At 49.5% G+C, this 20,122-nt stretch overlaps 1 protein-coding gene across 1 annotated transcript in view; it reads left to right on the plus strand.

The window, feature by feature from the left end:
* The window catches only part of LOC101949811 (fibrillin-2-like), a 272,305-nt gene that overhangs the window by 23,260 nt on the left and 228,923 nt on the right, over nucleotides 1–20,122 (plus strand). The window contains 1 exon segment of the mRNA XM_024112612.3: nucleotides 17,785–17,867. Within this exon segment, the coding sequence (XP_023968380.1) occupies nucleotides 17,785–17,867 (83 nt within the window).

Here is a 20,122-nt window from a genome sequence, read left to right on the forward strand (position 1 = left end):
CCCTGCTTCACTTCCTCCCCAGGGGTCACTGTATTTCCACTAATGCCTCACTTTGAGAGACACCAACGTGGGCAAGTGCTCTGCTGGGCCAGCTGGGCTTGTTCCAGGCTGGAGGTTCTGGGCTGGCTTTCACAGGATATGGCTACTTCCGGCTGATTATAGCGTCATCACAAATGCTAGCGAGCGCCTCTTCCTGGCTACGCATGAGCACGGCTCTGAGGGAATCCAAGCCTCTGTGCCCTGGATCTCCTGGGCTTTTCAAGCACCTGGAACCTGACCAGTCCAGCCACTGCCCCCGTGTCTGGGTCCCGGCTAGGACTCCCTTTCCGGGCATTGACCCTCTATCTGGCACCCTCCTCCAAGTGTCAGAACCCACTGTGCAGCCAGCTAGTCCCTGGGCACAACGCTGACCCTTCGGACTCCCAAGCACTAAACACACTGCTCTCCCAGAACTCCCCCAGCGGCTGGCCAGATCCTGGTTCACAGTTTAGCTCTCTCAGGGGCACGCAGCAGTTGTGAAGCTGTCAACACGCACGGACACGTGGGGCAGTCGAGCATCTTTGGGCTCTTCGCATTTAATCATGGAAAACACAGGAAAGCGCAGATCATACCGGACAATAAAGTATCCAAAATGCAAAGTTCCTCACTTTCTAACTCACTAGTCTTTTGTGAGTCCATGGGGAACTATGGGTCCTGCACTGTATGAGCAGGCCAGGTGTCCCATCCTCATGTAAGCTGCTGCCTGGTGGCAGGGCCGGCTCTAGGTTTTTTGCCGCCCCAAGCCAAAAAATGTTTGGCTGCCTCCCACCCCAGCCCTGGTCTCCCTCCCCCCGCAGCCCTCTGCTGTCCCAGCCCTGGGCTCTCCCCCCCCACTCACACCCCCTGCTGCCCCAACTCTGGGCTCCCCTCATCCCTCCCACCAGTGCCCCCCCCTACCCACACACACCCTGCCGCCCCAGCCCTGGCTCTCCACCCGCACCCCCTGCCGCCCCAGCCCTGGGCTCTCTCCCAGCCAACTGCACCCTCCTTCCGCCCCAGCCCTGGGTCACTGGTAACTTGCTCCCAGGGCGGGTCATTCATCAGGAATTTTAGATGTGCACAGAACACAGACAGGATTGGTTACCATATGGTTACAGAACTCTAGTAAAGTGGAACAATTTTCAGCTTGTGTGATTGGAGGATATCTGGATGCATATTATAAGACTGTCCTCCATAAATGAGGAAAAGTTGAGGTGCCTTTATTATTTTTTTGTTCCACTCTTTGTTTCTATGGGGAATTTGCCAATGCCATATCACTGTCTTCCTTTTAAACAAATAAAACTAAAAAAAAAAGGCAATGGCTGTTGAAAATAGCAATTTCAGTCCTAATAACCACTGGGAAGCATTTCTTGCTCAATTTTATCCTACTTTTTCTACAGCAAGTTACAGTGGATCAGTATATTTGATTTGGGAGAAATGAAGTAACAGCTGCCCAAATTGAGCTTGAGCACTCCTGAATTTTGTGGGTGTTCAAATCTGGAAGGCAGGTGCTAGATTCCCTTTCTGAATATTAGCTAAATCTGAAAAGGAAAAGTCAATTTTTGCTTCCATGGCTCAGAAGTGGAAATCCTCCTATGTACCTGGTACTGTATGTAAAGCTGCCCAGGTCCAGAGCCTCCCCTCCCTTACTTTTCATTTTAAATTCTAGTGGGATCCACGTACCTCCCTTGCTAGGCTTCAGATAGAGAGGGGCACTGTCCCTTTAGTCCACCCAATTCTTTCTTTGGGGGCTGCAAGGTGAGGTCACACCAGTATCCCTAATCCAGGCTGAGGATGTCTTCTGAAGGGGATATCTGGCATACTTGTTCCCCGTTCACAGTGCCACCCCGTTCTAGCAGTGAGCTCTCCATTCACAGCAAGCTGCAGCATGAGGTTTCAGCTACCATACTCCCTCCCCCTCCCTTTCCTGTTGATAGCGGCCAGGGGAATGCCGGGAAATGTAGTTCTTTCCCTGATCCAGGGCTGGCTCTGTAGGCAGGGAGCTAACCAAGGAACTATAGTTCCCAGGGCCCCCTGTTGGTTCTCAGCTCCCATGCTGGCTCCCTGCCGGCTGCCGCCACTGCAAATGGGCTGCCCCAAGCACCTGCTTGCTTTGCTGGTGCCAAGAACCGCCCCTGCCTGGTGGCTTCTCTCTCTTCCACATGAACTGAAGAAAATGGTCCCCCGAGCAGACCAGTTTCTCTCCTTTTGAAACCATCAGCCCCCGTCAGGTGTTCCCCTTGTCAGTTTCCCCACATGAGCACAGACCTCTGCCAGGTGATTTCATTGCCAAGATGACCTGCCTTTACTAAACCAGTTCTGGGCAGGGACCAGTCTTTGGCTAGGGTGGATAGATGTCCAACAACTGGCTACTTAAGGGTCAATCCCCCTCTACTGTCAGTCTTTTACCACCAGCTTTTGGAACTTTCAACCCAACATGGAGACAAACAGACCACAGGGAAGGCAAAAGGCTGCATATTCAGAATGGAGTTTGCAGCCAGACACAGGCACAGGATCCATAATCTCCCACAGAATTCATCAGCTGAACAGGCATGTTCCCAGCTCATCACATAGTGGCCTCAGCCAGATGCCGCTGGGGTTGGTGCCTGTAGTGATTCTGCACTTGGGGGCCTGCGCAGTGTGAGTACCAGCAGGGGTCCTGCTGGTGCTGACACAGCCTCTCCTATCTGTGCCTCTGCCTGGAGGAGCCCCGGCTTCACCTCCGTCTCCCCTAGGGATCAGGGAGAGCTCAGGTATTTCAAGTAAATGTGGTAACTCTGACTGTCCCTTTCCACAGTGCAGGGTCATGGGTCAATGGCTCCTGTTGGCGTCCGTTGAGTCTCCGCTGGAGGCCCTGGCCGCCAGTCAGGGTTTGTTGGAAAAAGGTGTTTCCTTTGTCTTTCCTCCAGTTTTACTCCTAAGTCTGGAATTTGCTTAGGGCTCAGAATGGAGATATAGTGGGAAACACACACTTTTCTGTCCACCCATTAATGTCGTTCTTTCTTTTGCTGTGCTGTAAGCTCTCGCAGCACTACCAGAGCTCCCTGTGTTCACGTCAGCTTTCGCTGTCCGCGTAGCTGGGGAGGAAACACTGTATCACACTGGCAGCTCCTGGGCCTGCTCTACACACAGTTTTTATACCAATATAGTTAATTTAATACAACCCCTAAAGTGGATGATATTAAGGGGCCTACAGAACTATCCTGGTGTAGCTTATTCCCTCCATTGACAGAAATAACTATATACCACATCTATTACCAAGTTCACAGTAGGCAATGTACTGCTTTAACTTTACCAATTTCAAATGAATGAGGCATTTGTGAATTCTGTTCTGACACGCTTGAGTACTGGAGTACGTTACCCGTGGTCAGTGCTGGGCTGGGGTACCCGGGGTCAGTACTGGGCTGGGTTACCCGGGGTCAGTACAGGGTTGGGTTAACCGGGGTCAGTGCTGGGCTGGGGTACCCGGGGTCAGTGCTGCGCTGGGGTTACCCGGGGTCAGTACAGGGTTGGGTTAACCGGGGTCAATGCTGGGTTGGGTTACCCGGGGTTAGTACAGGGTTGGGTTAACCGGGGTCAGTGCTGGGCTGGGGTACCCATGCCCAGTACCGGAGTGTGTTACCTGTGGTCAGTACTGGGCTGGGTTAGAATCATAGAATCATAGAATATCAGGGTTGGAAGGGACCTCAGGAGGTCATCTAGTCCAGGAGTAGGCAACCTATGGCACGCGTGCCGAAGGCGGCAACGCAAGCTGATTTTCAGTGGCACTCACGCTGCCCGGGTCCTGGCCACCGGTCCGGGTAGGGTGACCAGACGTCCCGATTTTATCGGGACCATCCCGATATTTCCTTGTTTGTCCCGCGTCCCGACCGACGTGCGGTCGGGACAACCAGACAAACAAGGAAATGCCCCGGAGCCTCGAGCCCGGAAGTGCTCGCGCCCCCCCCCCCGCCCCGACTCCGCCCCCTCCTCCCCCGATTGGCTCCCTCCCCGAATCCCCGCCTCTTCCCCGGGCTCACCATTCCCCCTCCCTCCACAAGTGCTGGAGGGAGGCCTGGGAGACGCAGGGGAAGCGCGGGGCTGGGGTGAGTAACAGTCCGGCCTGGCCCAGTGCAGGCAGGACTCAGTTGGGTGGTTGGGAGAGGAGGGGGGCGACCCGCGGGGCCAGGCGACGGGGGAGGAAGCGGCCATGGCGCTCGGCGGCTCTGGCGCCCCCGAACCCCCCGAGCCGGGGCCTGCAGCAGCGCGTACGCTGGGCCCAGCCCCTGGCTAGGCACGTCTGGGCTGCCCAGCTGGTGCTATCCCGCGGCGGCCCCGGGGCGGAGGCATCGGCAGCCCAGCCCCGTTCGTTCCCCTGCGGGACGGGGGGGCTGGGGCCTGCTGCCCCCGCTCCGGGGCTGCCGCGGGATAGCACCAGCTGGGCAGCAGCCCAGACGCGACTGGCCAGGGGCTGGGCGCAGCGTGCGCGCTGCTGGGTCCCCGCAGCAGGCCCCGGCTCGGGGGGTTCGGGGGCGCCAGAGCCGCAGCCGCCAAGCGCCATGGCCGCTTCCTCCCCCGCGGCAGTGGGAGCTGCAGCAGCGGCTGCTCCCGAGTCCCGCTGGCCGGGGGTGAGAACAGCCACCGCCTGGCCCCGCGGGCCGCCCCCCTCCTTGCCCTACCACCCAACTGAGTCCTGCCTGCAAGGGACCAGGCCGGACTCTCACTACCCCGGCCCCGCGCTTCCCCTGAGTCTCCCGGGCCTCCCTCCAGCGCTTGCGGAGGAAGGTGTTTTTTTTTTTTTTTTGGCCCCGCCCCCCACCACGCCCCCCCCACGTCACACCCCCCCCCCCCCCCCCCCCGCGTCCCGATATTTGTCTTTGGTGATCTGGTCACCCTAGGTCCGGGGGGCTCTGCATTTTAATTTAATTTTAAATGAAGCTTCTTAAACATTTTTAAAACTTTATTTACTTCACATACAACAATAGTTTAGTTATATATTATAGACTTATAAAAAGAGACCTTCTAAAAACATTAAAATGTATTACTGGCACGCAAAACCTTAAATTAGAATGAATAAATGAAAACTCGGCACACCACTTCTGAAATGTTGTCGACCCCTGATCTAGTCCAACCCCCTGCTCAAAGCAGGACCAATCACCAATTAAAGCATCCCAGCCAGGGCTTTGTCAAGTCTGACCTTGTCAAGCCTGTGGTTCATACTGGCCTGGGTTACCCGGGGTCAGTGCTGGGCTGGGTTACTAGAGATGAGAACCGTTGGGGTTCTCCACCTTGCAAAGTGTGATTTTGATGAGAGGTAATCATTATGCTGTTACTTGTCTTTGTTCCATGGATTGAGAGTATTGGTAAAAATCATTAACCACAAACGGGGGTGTCCCGGGTACTCACCCACTGCAGGTAGCACCTCATTCCGGCTGCCCTGGGCAATAGCTCTCTTCCATGTCCATCGCCTCTCCCGGTGGTCTCTCCACCCCATTGTCCTCTCTCTCATGCTGCGGATCCTCTCTCACTCCAGGAGCTGCAGCTTCCTCTTTGTGACTCCCATCCTCACCCCGGCCATGCCACTATGGCGTTTCCCCTTTGGAGTATACACCCTTCCTTCAGGGCCAGGTTCCCAGGGTCTTGCTCTTTCCCAGGGTTCCCTCTTTCCCTCTTCAATGCACCAAGGGTGGCTGCAGGCTTCCTCATTGCCACCTTTTCAGTGCCCAGCTTCCTGGCTTCATACTAGCCCAGCTCACACCTGCTCAGCTGAGCTTCACCCTCCAGTCAGGGGTTGCTCCTCCAGCCTAATCCCCTCTTGTGGGGGAGGGATAGCTCAGTGGTTTGAGCATTGGCCTGCTAAACCCAGGGTTGTGAGCTCAGTCCTTGAGGGGGCCACTTAGGGATCTGGGGCAAAATCAGTACTTGGTCCTGCTAGTGAAGGCAGGGGGCTGGACTTGATGACCTTTTGGGGTCCCTTCCAGTTCTATGAGACAGGTATATCTCCATATATTTATTATTATCACACTGTCTGATCCTTTCCGTGCTTCCTTAACCCTTTCAGGGTTGATATGGGGTCAACAGCTGGTCTTATTAAATTCTGGTTGGCTCTCCCCTAGCCTTTGCCGTGGTCTCTGAATTTTCCTGACCACGGAGCCTCACTGATGTTTACAATTCCATGTAGGATATACAATTACAATGTTATCTGAACACTTGTCCCTGGCCATAATGAAGTATCTCTTGTCCTTTGCTTACGTTGTTCCATATCTAGGTAATTGCTATACATGTACCAAGCATTTGGTTTCTCAGCCTTGCTGATGAGGTCCCCCTCCTCTCCTCCTTGCAGAACAGTGTCCTCCTTCATGATTTACTCCCGAGAAGGCCAGTGGGGTCTCAGTTTGGAGTCTTAGCCCTGGTCTACAATGGGAGGGGGGGATCGACCTAAGATACGCAACTTCAGCTATGAGAATAGCATATCTGAAGTCGACATATTTAGGTCTACTTACCATGTGCACGGCGCTGAGTCGACTGCTGCCACTCCCCCGTCGACTCCACTTGCGCCTCTCGCGGCGGTGGAGTACCAGAGTCAATGGGAGAGCACTCGGGGATCGATTTTATCGCGTCTACAATAGATACGATAAAATCGATTCCCGATAGATCGATCACTACTTGCCAGTCCGGCGGGTAGTGTAGACATACCCTAACTCTCCTCTCCCTTTAGGCCATTCTTGGGAAACCGTTAATTTTATCCTGTACAAAATGGGGTCTCCTTGTGTTTCATGTTGAAATGCCTCTGTAGCACATAGTAATAGATATTCAGTGTAGAAAGGACCACTCTGCTCAGGCGGCAGCTCTGCCCTGCAGCACAGAGCACCCCGGGATTAGGAAGTGAGCGGCTGGGGCATGCTCAGCCTGCGGCCGCTGTGACCCCACCAAGTTGCCCTGCGCGTGGGGCGAGTCTGTCCCCATGTACAAGAACGGCCTGTAGCACCGACCTGCCCGCAGCCCGTCCCTGCGCTGCGGCCCTGGGGGGTTCGGGGCAGGGCACGGCACATGCAACAGCTGGGCAAAGGGGCCGGGGGACATGGGAGCCCTCGAGGAATGGGGGCTGCCAGCCGTCCCAGGGGAGGGGGCCAGTGGGCAGCAGCTCTGACCCTCAGGCGCGGGGTCTGGGCACGGCACTGGCGGCCTGGCTGGGCGCCCCGTAGCCTCTCCCACCTTCACGCGGCTCGGGACACTGGACAAACAAGCAATTTTGTCCTCCCCAAATCCCTGCCCTGGCCCTAGCTTCTTCATGGCCGCACCATGCACGCTGGTGTCACCCCCTTTCTCCAGCGCTTGCGCCGCCATACAGCTGATCAGCGCAAGCCTGGGAGGGAGGAGGAATGCGGTGTGCTTGGGAAAGAGGCGGGGCCAGGGCGGGGATTTGGGGAGGGATCCGCTGGGGCAGTGAGGGGGTTGGGCTGGGGGCGGGGCCAGGGCGGGGATTTGGGGAGGGATCCAATGGGGCAGTGAGGGGGTTGGGCTGGGGGCGGGGCCAGGGCGGGGATTTGGGGAGGGATCCAATGGGGCAGTGAGGGGGTGGGGCGGGGGGCGGGGCCAGGGAGGGGATTTGGGTAGGGATCCAATGGGGGAAGGAAGGGGCGGTGTCAGGGCGGGGGGGTGCAAGCCCCTCCGGGCTCCGCCTGTGCGCCAGAGCGGACGGCAAAATTGCTTGTTTGTCCCGCATCCCGACCGAACATCGGTCAGGATGCAGGACAAACAAGCAAATATCGGGACAGTCCCGATAAAATCAGGACGTCTGGTCATCCTAGGGGGGTAATAGGAGCTTATATAAGAAAAAGACCCCAAAATGGGGACCGTCCCTATAAAATAGGGATATCTGGTCACCCTATCTCCATCCAAGAAGGAAGATTGCTAAAAATACTTGAAGGGAAAGGCGGGAGCTGAGTCCAGGCTGAGACACAGTGGTGCAGCGAGCAGGGTAATGCACACAGCTTATTGCACTAAGACACTGGCAGTGATTTCTAGTGAGTTTTAAGCATGTTGGCTAGAGAACAGACAAAGTGTTACTGGTTTGTTATTTTCTGTTTGCTTATGTCAGGCAAGGGAAGTAAGGATAGGGTGAGGAAGTCCAGGCTGGTGTAACAGGCAGATGCAGGGGACACCAGCACATCAGGTGGCACCCCGGATGGGAGGTTCAACCCGTCACAGGTGCATGTTTGTAACAATGATGGTAATTAGTGATTGAAACAGCTTTCCAAGGGGTGCAGTGGATAGTCCGTTACCTGGTATCTCTAATTCAAGATTGGATTTCTTTCTAAAAAAAAAAATTTCTCAGTTGAGTACAATTTGCATTGTCCTTCCCTAATAGAATTATAGTTCATAGCTTGGCAGCTCCAGCAATGTGTGTTGGATTTTTAGATGGTCATAGTTAGTGACCAGCTCTACTGGATCTCCTCTCTTTCCTGTGTACATGTTGGAATTTAAAATAGTCAAACAGCATTAGCCAAGATCTCCTTTTCAGGCTAGGCGTAGCTTCATTCTGCTATGCATATGGATCTTGATACAAATGCAGCTGGCTACCTTTCCTACAAAATCAAGACTAAAATTTTCATACTTGGGTGTCTAAAGTTAGGGACCTAGCTCTGTATTCAGACAGCTAAATCAAAGTGTTGGTTTCATTTTCATCACCGACCTTAATGGCAGCTAAATAGGCTGATCCCAAAGGTATTTGGTGGCTAAATAGGCTTTACCATGAGTGCTTAGCCTAAGGTACCCAAGTGTGAAAATATTGGCATTATAGACTAAAGACCCCCCTGCTGGGTGTTGCTCCGTTTGCAACCATGTGCCTGAATGACTGATAGATTGGTGGAGCATGGAAATGCTGAATTAATATAGTGCCCAAAATTACAACAATTTCTGCAGAGAAGATCAGTCTGCATGCTGAGCCTACTGAAGAGGGGAACTAGAAAAGTGACCTTTACTACATCAAGGATTGAGCTGCATAATCTAGGCTGAACTGAGATCTTCAAAGTCATGTTGAAGAGTCATTGGAAAGAATAGAAAGAGCAGAAATATTTTCACATGGGAGCCTACTTGCTCAACATTAGAAGTCTGGAGCTCCCAGAATACCACAAAACATGTGTACAAAGCCTTGACCTGTGCCAACCAAGTCATTGCTACAGAGGGTTCGACTACATGAAATCTTGTTGCACATCAGCAAGAAGCTCTACAATGTGTCTGAATTTGCCATTAGTTCATCAGAGGGCATCTACTGCTTCTGAGCTGATAGTGAACAAACCCAAACCAGGGTCCTTTATCCTGTTGCTTCTTACAGGATCCAGGGCCCAGGAATGGATAACCAAACAACTGTTCTGCCTGGGAAGTTTTAGAGCCCTCTTCTGGAATGCACGCTATGCAGCTGGGTCACTGCATGGATCTTTCATCTGAAAGAGTAAATTTCTCAAATTAACAGCTCTAGGGGGGCCCATAGAATGAGGATTAGGTATGTTTACTTTATTTGTTCTTTTTCTCTTAGTGAGGCAGAGCCTGAAGTGTCAGTGACGCCAACTCTGTGTGTGTGTGTGTATGTGTGTGTGAGAGAGAGAGAGAGAGAAGTGCTGTATGATGTGGTGGCACACTCAGCCCTGAAGCAGTAGCCTTTACCACTGCCAAACTCCCAGAGCAGATGGGATACGTCCAGCTAAGTCCCTTCAGAGACATGACAAGCTGTCACTGCCCCTCTCAAGTCCAGATCTTACCCACAGGCCAGCAGGAAGATTTGTGGGTTATTTTGGAAAGCCTCAATGGTTGGGCTGCCCTATGATGCAGAATTGCTGGGCCCCAATCCTTGGCTGCACTGACTGGCACGTTGCTTTTCAAGACTGGAGCAAAGCAGCTATCGAGCCAAAGGGACAGGTTTCACAGAGCTCAGCAGTTCCAGTGGCTCCCAGGGGCTGGGGGAACACTCTCTGTTGATTTAGTGGGGGCTCAGGACTGCCAAGCACATTTGGAAATCTGGCCTGGCATAGACAGCCATGGGATGATCTTCCCAGCAAAGAGAGCAGAGCTTGCGCAGAGCCAGCGTAGGGGGTGTTGCCATGAAAAGGGGCCTGGCTGCGGCTTCTCTGCACCCTCAGTTGCAGTACTGACCCTTGGGACCATTAATGACTAGTGCAGGGATCCCGGCTGCTCAGCATTGCTCAGGGAATGGAATGGAGCACAGCTGGTCCAGCACTGCGTGCAAAGAAGGCTTTGCTCACAGATCGCCCATTCGCGTGAGGGACTCTCGACTCTTGGGTTGCAGCCACAATGGACTCAATGGACTCTTGGGTTGCAACCACACTAAGGCTTCCTTGTTTAGAACAAATACACCCCAGCATCATGCACCGTGTTAACAAAAAGGCTGCCGGCATGGGCTGAAGGAATGTTCAGCCAAGCTCAGTGTAATGTGAGGGGAGATGATAACTGATAGCAAAGGGAAATGGCAGTAACAGCTAGAGCAGATTCTCTGAAATGCTCACGCAGTTAGTAATGGGGATGGTGCTTGAAAGGGCTGAAGTGACACTGAGACAATGCTTGCTCTCTGCAAGGAATTGAGTGGGTGGTAGAAAGTGACAGGAAACTAGCGCAGCCTCTATGTTTGCATGGTGAGCGCTGTGTGATGGTTTTGTTGGAATTTGTGAATGGTCTGAAGCGTATGGAGACTGTAGTTAAAGCTTGCACTTTATGTGAGAGATACATACTGTCCAATGCGTTCTCCCCTGGAAAGTGCTGTGGAGTCATTCAGCTGTGTATAATATATAACTAACAAACAAGGAAAGACAGATGCAGAAAAACGGATTGAAAAAAGGGCCACGCGTGATACCCAAGTCTTCAATGGGAGCCTACACATCACCATGTGACATCTTTTCACAACCTTGCTCTTCACAGATCTTATGTACAAGCCACAAGAGGTCACACGAGATACTGTGACGTCACTGCGGGATATGCCAGACAGCCATACAGTATATAACTAACAGGCACACTCAACTCCTGGGAAGACAGGACAGAGATCTGTGCAGGAACCAGAGCCTTCTGGGATACTTATCTGATTAAATAGCAGCTACAGATTACGAATCCCCCTCCCTTATCCTCCAGACTCCTACAGATTTTGTATATTCTGTAGTTAGAACTTTTTTCAGGGCAATTGGTGATATGATAATTAACCAAAAGAAGCTTATAAATATATGATAACATTTCCTACCTTTCATGTTACATCTCCAGTTGTCTAGCCTTCTTCTAGTGAACAGGCTTGATGCAGGAATCGTTGGGTGAGGTTCTCTGGCCTGTGTTATCTAGGAGGTCAGGCTGAGTGATTAGACTAGTCTCTTCTGGCCTTAAAATCTATAAAGCAATGATCTTTTTATAATGCATATGAATTATATGTATTTATAATTACATATACAAGTGATATAGAGAGTTTAACAGCTTTTTGCTTTTGATGGGATGCAGGGCAGGAGTGGAATGAACAATAATGCAATGACAGCATCATCTGCTCGCTAGTGTGACTCTGGGCTGAGGTCCCAAGTGTTTGCCAGAGTAAAATGAATGGGTCTCTGTAAACTGAGCTTTCCTATCAGAATCATAGAATCATAGACTATCAGGGTTGGAAGGGACCTCAGGAGGTCATCTAGTCCAACCCCCTGCTCAAAGCAGGACCAATTCCCAACTAAATCATCCCAGCCAGGGCTTTGTCAAGCCTGACCTTAAAAACCTCTAAGGAAGGAGATTCCACCACCTCCCTAGGTAACCCATTCCAGTGCTTCACCACCCTCCTAGTGAAAAAGTTTTTCCTAATATCCAACCTAAATCTCCCCCACTGCAACTTGAGACCATTACTCCTTGTTCTGTCATCTGCCACCACTGAGAACAGTCTAGATCCATCCTCTTTGGAACCCCCTTTCAAGTAGTTGAAAGCAGCTATCAAATCCCCCCTCATTCTTCTCTTCTGCAGACTAAACAATCCCAGTTCCCTCAGCCTCTCCTCCTAAATCATGTGCTCCAGACCCCTGATCATTTTTGTTGCCCTCCGCTGGACTCTTTCCAATTTTTCCACATCCTTCTTGTAGTGTGGGGCCCAAAACTGGACACAGTACTCCAGATGAGGCCTCACCAATGTTGAATAGAGGGGAATAATCATGTCCCCCAATCTGCTGGCAGTGCCCCTACTTATACAGCCCAAAATGCCGTTAGCCTTCTTGGCAACAAGGGCACACTCTTGACTCATATCCAGCTTCTCATCCACTGTAACCCCTAGGTCCTTTTCTGCAGAACTGCTTCCTAGCCATTTGGTCCCTCATCTGTAACAGTGAATGGGATTCTTCCGTCGTAAGTGCAGGACTCTGCACTTGTCCTTTTTGAACCTCATCAGGTTTCTTTTGGCCCAATCCTCTAATTTGTCTAGGTCCCTCTGTATCCTATCTCTATCCTCCAGGGTATCTACCACTCCTCCCATTTTAGTGTCATCTGCAAACTTTCTGAGAGTGCAGTCCACACCATCCTCCAGATCATTAATGAACATATTGAACAAAACCGGCCCCAGGACCGACCCTTGGGGCACTCTGCTTGATACTTACTGCCAACTAGACATGGAGCCATTGATCAGGTATGGCTCCATCACAGCTGTCCCACACACTACAACAATACATCCCAGCACTAGGGCTACAAGCCAGTGGGGAACTGTTTGTTCACTGGAATGTGAAAAGAACTTGCTAATGGAAATGAAGCTCAGGGGAACATTAGCCAGTTTTCAGTATCAAAAGGAGGCGTTTGCAGAGGCTTGTGAGTTAGATGTTTCCTTTGCGGTATCCTGGAGCTGCCATTGCCCCCACACAACTGCTCTCATGTGGAGGCACATTTTAAATAAAGAAAGCCCCTTCTGCAAGTTGCTGAAGTTTGCAAATCCCACTGGAGCATTACCCACTGGGGAATTCTCCTCCTCCCAGCAATTTGCGATGAAAGCAAATGAAGAGAACTTTCCAAGCTGCGCGGTTAAGGAAATGCCAAAGTTAGGGTTACCTGTGCAACCTGACTTCAGTCCCCTTGTGTGTAGGCAGTCTGTTAGTCTTTAATTATAGCCTGGCATCGGTCCTGGGCAACCTAATGGAGCAGCTGATACAGAACTCAGTTAAGAAAGAATTAAAGGAGGGCAATAGAATTAATGCCAATGAACAGGGGTTTATGGGAAATAGAGCCAATCAAACTAACTCTGGATCTGTTTTTGAGGAGATTACAAGTTTGGTTGATAACATGTTACAATAATTTGCTTAGGCTCTTGTAAGGCATCTGATTTGTTACCACATGACATTTTGATTAGGAAACTAGAGTGATACAAATTCGACATGGCACACATTAAATGGATTTAAAACAGGCTAACGGAAGGCTCTCAAAATGTAATTGTTAACATGGAATCATCACTGAGCCTCTGGGTTTCTAATGGGGCCCTCAGGGATCCATTCTTGGTCCTACACTATTTAACGTTTTTATCAGTGACTTGGAAGAGAACATAAAATTACCACTGATGAAGTTTGCAGATGACACAAAGATTGTGGGAGTGGTAAATACTGAAGAGGACAGGTCTCTGATACAAAGCGATATGGGTCTCTTGGTAAGCTGGGTGCAAGCAAACAATACATGTTTTAATACAGCCAACATAAAGTTGTACATCGAGGAAAGGAGAATGTAGGCCATACTTACGGAATGGGGCTCTGTCCGGGGAAGCAGAGACTTTGAAAAGACTTGAGGGTCATGGTGGATGATCAGCTAAACATGAGTTCCCAATGAAACACAGTGGCCAAAAGTGCTAATGCGATCCTGGGATATATAAACAGGGAAATCTCAAGTAGGAGTAGGGCGGTTATGTTAACTCTGTATTTGGCACTAGTGTGACCCCTGCTGCAAGTCTGGTTTCCATGATTCAAGAAGAATGTTGATGGAATTGGGGGGGAGGGGGTTCAAAGAGCCACAAGAATGATTAAAGGATTCAAAAACATGCCTTATAGTGACAGACTCAAGCAGCTCCATCTATTTAGTTTAACAAAGAGAAGGTTGCGGTTGATCACAGTCTATAAATACCTTCATGCTGAGAAGAAATCTGATAATAAGGGCTCTTCATTCTAGCAGACAAAGGTGTAACGAGATCCAATGGCTGGAAGCTGGAGCTAGACAAATTCAGACTTGAAATAAGGTGTAAATATTCAGCAATGAGGGTAATTAACCAAGGGCTGTGGTGGATGCTCCACACTAGCAACTTTTAAATCAAGTTTGGATGTTTTTCTAAAAGATCTGCTCTAATTCAAACAGGAATTAATTCAGGGCAGGTCTCTGGTCTGTGCAAGGCAGGAGGTCAGACTAGATGATCACAGGGCTCCCTTCTGGCCTTATAATGTATGTATCTATGAATTATACAGCCTCAGGCTGTTCCTCCACATAAGGTCATACTGCAGGGGTTGGTTCAGAAGTTAATATGCGGCTCCTTGTATAGGCACCGACTCCGGGACCGGAGCTACAGGCGCCAACTTTCCAATGTGCTGGGGGGTGCTCACTGCTTAACCCCTGGCTCTTCCTGCCCCCTCCCCTGAGCCTGCTGTGCCCTTGCTCTTCTCCCTCCACCCCAGAGCCTCCTGCATGCTACAAAACAGCTGATCGGCGGGGCAGGAGGCGCTGGGCGCTGGGGGGGAGCTGACGGGGGACTGCTGACATATTCCTGTGGCTCTTTAGCAATGTACATTGGTAAATTCTGGCTCCTTCTTAGGCTCAGGTTGGCCATCCCTGTCATACTGAGATGTTGTAACGTCTTAGATACATACTTGTCATGTGTTTTCCATTCTGATGCTCCACTGCTATTGACTTAGGGTGGATCCTGTGGAAGCATCCTCTGTGCTGCCCAAGATCAAGGTCTGCAGCTGTGACTTGGGCAAGGTGGGGAAGTTTCTTGCGTGCCTTCCCTTATCTCTGATGCACCAGTCTGGTCCCATGTTAACACCTCAGCAGCTCTTGCTCAGAGGAATACTTGTCAGGGTTTTCTTAGCAGCGTGTTCTCAGGATTCCTCTCTTGACAGTGCCTGGTGTGCAGACAGGAAGTGGCTTGGTGTCTCATGTTTTCTGTCGGAGGTTTGCTTGGGAAGCTTGGGTTGTTCCATGTAGGCGTGGGAAATGAATTGTCTAGCTAGGAATTAGTGAAGTGTAACAATGACACAACACTCTGGATAGGCCTCAGTAAAGTACCTTCCAGTGTTGACGTCGTTATGTGTGCATGCTCCAGGGGTCTTGCTTTGTTTGCTTCATGAAAATGAATAAAGCTTCAATTGGAATCAAAGGAAAACAAACAAAACCACGACCAAGGGGAAATGGCTGCTTCGGTTAATGCTGAAGGGCTGAGGACACCTAGCTGAGTGCCTCAGGGACTCTTGAAGACTCTTTGGGGATTCCCTTACCTCCAGAAATGCTCCACCGTGCCCCATCCCAGTCCCATCTTCTAGGTTCCATCAGGCAGCCTCAGAAAAGCATCACCCATTGAATTCCATTGCCCTCCCCCGCCCCCGCCCTTGTCGATTGCATCAACACAGCTAGTGCAGCCTCTCCTAGCAGAAAGATATGCAGGGAGCCAGGAGTGGCACCAGGGTTTTTGGCGCCCTAGGCGGGGGTCCTTCCACGCTCCCGGTCGTCGTCGGCAATTCTGCGGCGGGGGAGTCCTTCCGCGCTCCTGGTCTTTGGGGCACTTCAGCGGCGGGTCCCGGAGCGAGTGAAGGAGCCGCCACAGAATTGCTGCCGAACACCCAGAGCGCGGAAGGACCCCCCGCTGCCGAATTGCTGCCGAGGGCAGCAAAATGCCACCCCCCCAAATCCTGGTGCCCTAGGCGACCGCCTAGGTCACCTAATTGGAAGCGCCGGCCCTGCAGGGAGCAAAGGAAGGGATCTAAGACTGACAGGCAACGTAGGAGGTCAGTGCAGCTCATAGGTACCCAGTAACTGGGTAACAGACCACAGCAGTAAAATCAGGGAACCAGCAAACGTTTATGCAGAGAAACAAGCCTCAAAGCCCTAGTCTGATCTCCCCAGCAAGGGTGTGAGTCAACAGGAATTCCAGTGCAGTCACATGGACGTGAGAGAGATCAGCACTGACCCATGTCCAGCGCTGTTGAGCGACGTACATATGGACCCTCTGTGCTGAAGAGAGCGGGGAGGGAGTTTTTCAGTGAGACGTTGTTTTGTCAGACAGTGCTGGTTAATTGAAACCAAAACTTTTCCCGGGAATGTATCAGTTTCAACAAAACTTTTGTTGGGAAGGTTTCTTGGGTCAAAGAGACGGAATTTCTGGTCAAAACCAGAAAGAGGGAGTTACTGCCATCCCATAATAGCCAATAGCCCAGGGGTCAGGATACTCATCTGGGATGAGGGAAACCCAGGTTTAAGTCCCTTCTCTGCTTGAATCAGAGCAGGGACTTGAGTCTGTGTTTCATCCCCCATGAGTGACCTAATTACCTGGTTCTTCTTGCGTGGTTTGTCTCTCTCTCTTGTGGTTTTCACTAAAAGTTTTGAAAGGTCTCGTTTTCGTTCTGATGCAGAACAAATGTCAAAACCTCACAATTGTTTGCGAAACTGAATTCTTGTTTTCTGGCCAGCTCTAGTGCAGAACATACAGTACCTCTGTTGTATAGCATAGTAAATATATCTAGTGGGGAAAGGTTGAGAGCTCATCTCAGTAACATAAGGCTGTTAAATCTATCTTAGGTATTTATATGGCCCTCATCGAAGTATCGGAGTGCCTCACTGTCATTAATGTATTTACTTATCCCATAACCCCTGTGAGGCAGGCAGTGCTATCTCCCCCATTTTACAGAGGGCAATGTGAGGCACAGACAGACTCGGTGAATTGCCAAGATAGCCCAAAGTTTGTGGTGTAGCAGGGAATTCAACCCAGAACTCACATGTCCCAAACAAGTGTCCAGATCACTGGCTGATCTATTCTCTCTACACTACAATAGTGTTCTAACTAAAAAACAACAATCCAAGTATCAGAAAGCCAGGAAACAGAGTTAAGGTTCAACGTACATATAAATCAATATTTGAGAGTCTGGAAATACACAAGTGCTGAGGCAGCTTCAAGAGAACCACCAAGTGCCAGCTTATACGGCCATTTTGTGCACAGACAATTTTACACCAGGTGCAAGTGGGAGGCCACAACTCATTTCACACCATCCATTGAACAGCCTTTGGACAGCAGTATCTTCCAGCCCCGGTCTGGACCTGAAACCAGAGGATGGAAATGAAAAGTTCCATATACCACAACTCTGCACCCTGAGCAGCCAGCCCTCATGCTGTTTATCCTAAGTAATGGGCAGTGTGATGCACATGCCGTTTGGCTGTGCTCCTCCACATGGGTGTAGGTACAGCTATGTGCTATGGTTGTTACTTTATTGAAAGAGAGGTTAAAAGTTAATTGAGGTTTTATTAAAATAATGTGTGTTGATTCTCTTTAATGGGATTTATCTGTTGAAGCCAGTTTTGCCCTCTGGTTGAGGGAACATAAACTGGCAGTGATATCATAGAATCATAGAATATCAGAGTTGGAAGGGACCTCAAGAGGTCATCTAGTCCAACCCCCTGCTCAAAGCAGGACCAATTGATATGCCACATCAAAGGCCCTTAAAATGCTCTAACATGACAATGGAACTTTGTTGGCTACTCTAGCTGCAGAGAATGGAGAATAAAATTGATTCTAAATGTTTGTTTTCTAAATGACAGACCTAATGTTTGCGGCTCAAGGTTCCACTCTTACTGCTGCCCTGGATGGAAAACGCTACCAGGAGGAAATCAGTGCATTGTTCGTGAGTATTGACTTCCCTTTTAATGACATCACAGGGCATCTCCCAGGGAACTAGTTACCTTGCAGTGATGAAATACACAATCCACCCTCGCAGCAGGTGAAATGAATATTCCTAATCTGCTTTAGCAGGAGTACTGAATGCTGGAGTGTGTAGTCTCTGCAGGATGATTATAGATGAGTGGTTATAATCTGCACCATTTAATAGAAATAAGGCATGGCTCTTAGACTCATGCAGAATTGTCACTGTGGCCTTTAAATCGGACAGTTTGGATTCCTGCTCTAGCACATTTGTCCCCAAAGGTGACTCCCAAGCAAGAAAAGTTAATTTAAAACTGCTTCCTTGGAGGAAGACATTTTTATAAGAGACTAGGTGCCTAAATCTAAAGACACATTGTCACTACAAATTGTCTATTATCAGGGATTTACATCTTCCTTTGAATCATCTGGTACTAGTCACTGTCAGAGATAGGACACTGGACTAGGTAGATCAGCTGATCTGGTATAGGAAACTCTATCTTCCTATTTCGACTTTCAAGAAGCCCTTGGCAAAGACCCTCACTAGAAGCTAGTAAGGAAACTAATCAGCAGAGCTGGTTGAAAACACTTTTTTTCTAGCAAAAATTTTAGAACAAGAAGTTTTCTTTCAAAATTTTTGAACTTTGAAAAGCTACAGATTGACATACTTACACAATTTCATTTTTCCTTCCCCCACTCTGCCATTTTGAATTAGTTTTGGTTTTACAACACCAAAATGAAATAAAAATTTCAATTTGAAATTAAACAAAATGAACATTTTCATTTCATTTATTTCATTATTTCCCACTGAGAAATGTCATCAGAAATAACTTTTTATCAACAGAATCCCAGTTTTGATCAGCTCCATTAATTAGTCTTTGGACAAAAGACAAAGTTCTATCCTAGATCAAAAACCAGCTAAAAGACAGAAAACAAAGTGTAGGAATTAATGGTCAATTTTCTTCATGGCAAAAATATAACAGTGGGGTGCCAAAAGGGTCTGTACTAGGACTGGTATTATCTAAGGATATGGGGTGAATGGTAAGGTGGCAAAATGGGCTGATAACATACACTTTTTAGGCTAGCGACAGCTGGGTGAAGACAGGAATTCCACAATGTTCCAGGTGCTGTACGTAGTTGGTGATTCGGTAGGGGGCAGTCTTCCCCCAGAGTGAACACTGAATTGATATTGACTGAGGAAGCAGAGTAACTCTTCTGGAATAGAATGTCCCCATGGGGAAGTTAGACTGGCAGAGCCATACCAGAATAACTGTGCTGGTGGTTAGTCTGGTCCCCTTCTGTGGCTTAATGGCATGTGAGGTTAGTGACACTCAGCACTGCCAGCTGATGCCCTGCAGAGCTGTAACACATGCCATCCTTGGGAACTCTACATTGTCATCGTTTTTTATAAAACACACAGAGATGAGAGCTTCTTGCTGGGCTCTAATCAATCTCTGCTTACACAGGTGAAACAATACTGCCAGAATGCTATTTGGCTTCCCTGGTCTGACGTGGGGGCAGAGCAGCACTCCCACAAAGGAGAGAGGGAAGGGGGTCGGGCATGGAAAACAATGGATAGAGCTCCAGTTGACCCTAGCTAGGTCCCTGATATAGTTTCATCATATGTTGGGAACACTCTTGACATTCCACTTGTATCTCTGGAGGATGTTAAATGGAAGCCAATGATGTTAGACATTTTAAAATCAGCAGATCCAGATAACTTCCTTCCAAGAGTTTTAAAAGAGCTGGCTGAGGAGCTCACTGGACTATTCATGCTGATTTTCAATCTGTCTTTGAGCACTGGGGAAGTTCCAGAAGGCTGGAAAAAAAGCTAATGTTGTGCTAATTTTTAGAAAGGATAAACAGAATGACCTGGGTAATAATAGGCCTGCCTTCATCTGGGCAAGATGATGGAGCAGCTGATTTGGGACTCAATTAATAAAAAAATAAAGGAGGGTAATATAATTAATGCCAATCAACATGGGTTCATGGAAAATAGATTCTGTCAGATTAACTTGACGCCTTTTTTGATGAGATTATAAATTTGGTTGATATTAGTGTTGGTGTAATATATTTGGGCTCCTCTACGACTTGGTACTGCACAACGGTTTGCTTAAAAACTAGAATGATATAAAATTGACATAGCACACTTTAAATGGATTATAAATTGGCTAACTGAGGTCTCAAAACATAACTGTAAATGGGGAATTGTCACTGAGCAGGTGTATTTCCAGTGGGGTT

This window comes from Chrysemys picta, chromosome 25 (genome assembly GCF_011386835.1).
Source record: "Chrysemys picta bellii isolate R12L10 chromosome 25, ASM1138683v2, whole genome shotgun sequence".
In the NCBI taxonomy this organism is placed as follows: Eukaryota; Metazoa; Chordata; order Testudines; family Emydidae; genus Chrysemys; species Chrysemys picta.